Genomic DNA, 5,559 nt, shown 5'->3' with positions numbered 1-5,559 from the left:
GTTTTTATTGTTACTTGACGATGTTTTTAGTGAGACAACAACTCATGCACCATTTCGTCTTTGACTTGACACAAGGGAGAGTGTTAAAAGAAAAGCACATTATGTGTCTTCGTCAAAATGACTGACGAAGAGTTGACTAAGAGAGAATTAAGGAATTGCAATTACAGTTCAATTAGCATTTAGTATTATTATTGTAATTGATATTTCCGTTGTAATTCTATCCCTATATAAAGGGGCTATAAAATGAAATGAGCAGACTAATTCCCATTTACTTTTACAGATTGCAAAGGCGAGTAATTTCTTTGTTTGGGTTTTAATTCACCCAGCCCTAATTAAATAGACATCCAATTTACTAATTCTGCGTAGAACTATGTAATTACTAATTAAAAACTCCATTACAGCCGTTAAACAGGCATTTGTGCAATCTCCTTCCAGAATTTGCACAATCTCCTTAACGCAAGTTCTGGAATGCACCGAGTGGGCCCAAATGACGTGGCAATATCTGGACCACCTATTTGGTTAACAAATGGGACCATCGTATTTCATCTTCTAGTTTTGGCCCCATCACCTGTTAGTATTCATTTGGTCTCCGACGATCAGAGTCTGCCCGAACAACTACACAGACGATGCAGTCACCATGCCGGAGTCGGCCTGAACAATTGCCCCGAGGAGACTGATTCTAGGTATGCCCAAATTCACTAGTTTCGAATTCAAGCCATTGTAGGATTTATTTTTTATTTTTTTTAATTGCTAATACTTGGTCAGATATTGGAAAATTATACATAGGCTCAGCTTGTTGATTATGTATCAGGGTGAAGAAGACAGTCCCTGGGAACCCAAAAGGCCCAGATGACCATTTTCTATGGTGGGCAAGAGTCATAATGTTTGACAATTTTCCAGCAGAGAAGGCAAAGGAGATGATGATCTTAGCAAGTAAGGAAAGCTCCAAGAGCCACCACAACGCTCATGTTTCTATCCCGTTCAAGGCCAACACCAACACGGCGTTTGCCTCTCATATATATGGGAGAAAAGCTTAAAACTGATGAGGAACAGAGAGAGGAGAGATTGGCTTGGTTTCTATCTCATTGCAGAGAGTTCTATATTGAAGGAGAGTAGGGATGGCAATGGGATTAAATTACCATCTCCATACCCTCCTCAATCCCCCTAATAAGATACTAGGGATTCCCCGTCCCCGTCCCCATTAGGGATTAGGTCCACATACCCGCCCCAATTCCCATTAACAATAGGGTCCTTGACCCAAAGCACCAAAATAACAAAAAATTATCTCACTTACCTCAGCAATAAATTTTTATTCTCACTAACCCAATTTACAGTAAAATGACTATTCTGCCCTCAACCTAATTAAATAACTACTATCCTGCCATTCTCTCTCTCTCTCTCTCTCTCTCTCTCTCTCTCTCTCTCTCTCTCTCTCTCTCTCTCTCTCTCTCTCTCTCTCTCTCTCATCCCTCCAAGCTGCTCTTTCTCTTTCATTCTCCGATTCTCCGATCTACAATCTCTCTCTCTCTCTCTCTCTCTCTCTCTCTCTCTCTCTCTCTCTCTCTCTCTCTCTCTCTCTCTCTCTCTCTCTCCCCGCCATGGATGCTCCGGAATCGGAAGACTAATCTGATCGCCTCGCCTCGTCTCGCCTGACCCAGCCCTTCACCTCCCAGTATGCCAACTCGTACCAAATCGAGCTACTCTCTCTCTCTGCCATGGCTCCTACCAGATCGAGCTACGTATGCCAGCTCGTACCAGATTGAGCTACTCAATGGAGCCCCACATGGCTTCTCCTGAACTCGGCCGGAGTTAAATCGGAGAACCGAGTGACTGCCTGAGGATGACTTGACGGTTTCAGTGGTGATGGATGTGAAATGGAGTAAGGAAGAGGGTTTGAAAAGCTTGGGGAGGAGTCCAGCCGGCTCGACTCAACTAAAGACCTCAGAGTTCAGTTCATGTTTGAGGGTTTTAAGCATGGATGGGATGGCGAGGAGCTTGGTTGATTAGCTCACTTTGCCTGTAGCATGTAGAAAGATGCCGAAGAGCTATTTGAGCTCCCTTTTCTCAGGTACAAAGAAAAGGAGTTGTTTTTTGGCATTTGCGGCTAAGGTATAAAATTCATGTGTTATTGTTATTGTTCTGAGTTTTCTTTTTGCACAGATGAATGTGATGGGTCAATGGCTTTGAAATTAATGAATTGTAAATGAAGGTGGCCTTGTGATTTCCTAGTTGTTTTATGGAAAAATGGAGATGTGTATGATGGGTTTGGGTGGGTGGAAGAGGTCCAGAGGAGTGGGGTATGGAGTTTCCGACTTTGGAAGCATCTGACTGTAAGTTTGAATGGGGTAACATACCAATTTTCTAATAAACTAGTGGTGGGCCCAAATGTGTCCTTTGCTTTCAGATCGACCGAATTCTTGATATGGTTTGTAAATGAATGTCTTCAAGGTTTTAATATACTATTATTGATGGTCTGCAAATATTTTTGGAAGTATGCATTAAAAAACAAAATCTGGAAATATTAACTTGATCATCATCCTTAGACTTGGTAATATGTTACTATTGGGGGGGGGGGGGGGGGGGGGGAATAAACGTCTATTAGCGGGCAATAGACGTTTTAAATTGACGTAATTTTCTCATTTTTTTCTTTAATCAAAGTTTATTTGTCTAAATTTAGGGAAATTAGTTCTCATTTCAGTGATCAAAACGTCTATTGTGGGGCGATGAACGTCTATTGGGGGCCATAGACGTTTTAAATTGACGTAATCTTCTCATTTTTTTCTTTAATCAAAATTTATTTATCTAAATTTAGGGAGATTAGTTCTCATTTCGGTAATCGAAACGCCTATTGGGGGCAATAAACATCTATTAGCCATAAACGTCTATTGGGGGCCAATAGACGACTATTGCCCTTCTATTGGGGGGCAATAGACGTCTACTGCCCCTCTATTCTCTACTGGGAGCAATAGACGTCTATTTGGGGCAATTGAGGTTTTTCAAAAAATCCAGTGGGCAGCGGCAGATGACAGGAATCCGGCGACCGGTGATGGGGCTCCGGCGAAGTCTCATATGGTTTCTTTCTCTTCCATTTTCTCTCTCTCTCTCTCTAAGTAACACATGGGTAAGGGTAAAATGGTATTAAAAAAAATTAAAAAAACAAAAAAAACAAAAAAACTTTATGAGGTATTAGGGAAGACTCTCTTAGAGTGTTTTGGGTAAGAATGAATTAAAAAAACTTAATGGGGTAAGTGGGAAAAAAATCTCTAGAAATGGGGTGAATGGACAAAAACCCTTAACAATATTACCAATTTATTATATAAAAATTTATACAAACAATTATGGATTGTAAAATATGAAGTTAAAATTGAACATCAAAATAAAATAAATTTCTTATTTCAATCAAGGAAAATTAACATGTTGATAAAGATTTTTTATTAAAAGAATCTTCATTTTTTGAACATATTTATTAACAGAATTTAAATATTGACAAAAAGATGAAGTTTACATAAATATTTATTTATAAATAATATCAAATATATATATATATATATGTATTTCGTATAATTCTTATTGGGTGGGTATGGGGATGGGGATCAAAATATCATTCCCGCCCCGTACTTGATTTCAGAATTCAAATACTGGGGATCCCCATCCCCGTTACCCGATTTTCCCCGAATTTCTCCCCATTAGGGTCGAATATCCTATGGGTACCCTACCCGATGGGGATTTTTGCCATCCCTAAAGGAGAGGTAGAGAAACGAATGGTAAAATAGTCAATTCGACGTTCGGTACATTTCCACCTGGGTGCATTCCAGATAGGGATGGTAATGGGGCGGGTTGGGGATGGGGATAATAATATCATCCCCATCTCCGAGGTAATTCTCCACCCTCATCCCCGCCCCAATCCCCAATAAAAATATATTGGGGATTCCCCGTCCCCATCCCCACTGGGGACGAAGCCTCTAAATCCCTAATAAGAATTTTAAAAATAGAATAAATTTTTTCTCATATTGGTTTTTTTAAAATCAAAATCTACAACAAGTAAAATTAAAACATAATTAAATTCATAAATCATAATTCAGTGAGTGCAAAAGTCAAACACCATTTAAAGTAAAAGTGTAGCCATTAAAATAAAATAGTAAAGGGTCAATGATAAAAGATGTCATTTTGAAGTGCCTTATTATAATTCAATTAACACAATTGTCCCCATGATAATTTAAGTCACCTCTTTACAACCTACCACTAGAGTTAAACTTAATTACAAAAACTGCCACTAGCATCTCTCTCTCCCGAGATGTCCAAGCCCATTTGAACCCTTATCCATACCAAAATATATATATCTCTCTCCAATGGCTCCCAGTACGTCTCTGACCTCTACACTGTCACCGCCGGGGGCCACAACGAGTCCAGCTCAACTTGCCACAGAGGAATGTCGCTCTCTTCCGCAAGATCATCCCTCCGCTCACCAAGTACTTGCCGGAGACCATTTTCCTGATTGTGTTGAATCCGGTACTTTGCTAAGGTCATAATCCGGCCGATCGTCCATCAGTTCGATTCGCAACCATGTTCGAAGCACATGTAAGGCTCTTTCTGATTTTTGCTCTCTCAATTTTGATGGTTTAGTGTTGAATTTGACTATCTGTGTTGCTTTGATTGTTGAAATTTGATGAAAGCCCCTTCGGCACTGTCCTTTGCTTGATTGTTATTGTTTATGTGTTATCTCTCACAAATCTCACTCTTTCGCTTTACGAAGATCAAGTCAGCCTCGTCGATTGGTAAATTTCAATCTCGTATAGCTTAAGCGATTTTGATTTTCTATTCTTACTTGCTCGATTTCTCTAAATGAAATGGAAGTTGATTCTCCCCTTATTGAGCTTTGAATTTGATCATTTTGGAGTTGAATATCTATTTTGTTTTCAATCCGAGCTTGAATTCTATTAACTTCATTGAATATGCTTGGAATTTGAAGTTGATTGGTTTGTTATCTTTTTCTATGAACAGTTGGTGTGTTGCCTTTTTCTATGAATCCGAGTTTGAAGCTTGAATTCAAATGTGAAAATATGTATGTGGTTCTTTCAAACCCTGTGAACGATTGGTTTGTTGCCTTTTTCCATCTATAAGAATATTGTTCCAAAAGCTTTTTCAATTGTTCCCTTTTGGACTTGCATTAGCTCTTGATCACCAAGTAGGATCATCTTCATATTGCAAATTCAGAACGTAAAGGATAAGATATTTAAGTAATATGAAGATAAAGAAACTAACTCCTATCTCATAAAAAATGTCTCATGCAGATCCATTGGCTTTTCGATTCCAATCTCTCCAAGGCTCCAACTCTCTCAATCTCTTCAAAATCTTAATCCAAACTCGATCAATTTCTAAGTTTTTTTTTTCTTGTAGACTCATTGGCTTTGGCATGAAAACTCATAAAGAACATTTCAAAGTTTCTAGTTTCTTGAAGTAATGAACTAGTGAACTGTACTGTTGTTGATTTGAAATTTTTATAATTATGTTATTTGATCTTTCGTGCCTTTTTCATAGTTGGAATGTGATATTTAATAG

General features: G+C 38.7%; 1 protein-coding gene across 1 annotated transcript; it reads left to right on the top strand.

Annotated features, from left to right (window-relative positions):
* Window positions 1-468: 468 nt before the first annotated feature.
* On the top strand, window positions 469-1,087 carry LOC112164211. The gene is made up of 2 exons (XM_024300440.2): window positions 469-683; window positions 812-1,087. The coding sequence occupies exons 1-2, from the start codon at window positions 469-471 to the stop codon at window positions 1,035-1,037; spliced, it is 441 nt and encodes a 146-aa protein (XP_024156208.1). The 3' UTR covers window positions 1,038-1,087.
* Window positions 1,088-5,559: the final 4,472 nt, after the last annotated feature.

Source organism: Rosa chinensis, chromosome 5 (genome assembly GCF_002994745.2).
Source record: "Rosa chinensis cultivar Old Blush chromosome 5, RchiOBHm-V2, whole genome shotgun sequence".
Classification (NCBI taxonomy): Eukaryota; Viridiplantae; Streptophyta; class Magnoliopsida; order Rosales; family Rosaceae; genus Rosa; species Rosa chinensis.
Note: the sequence above shows the minus strand (reverse complement) of the source record. Positions and strands in the feature narration are given on the sequence as shown.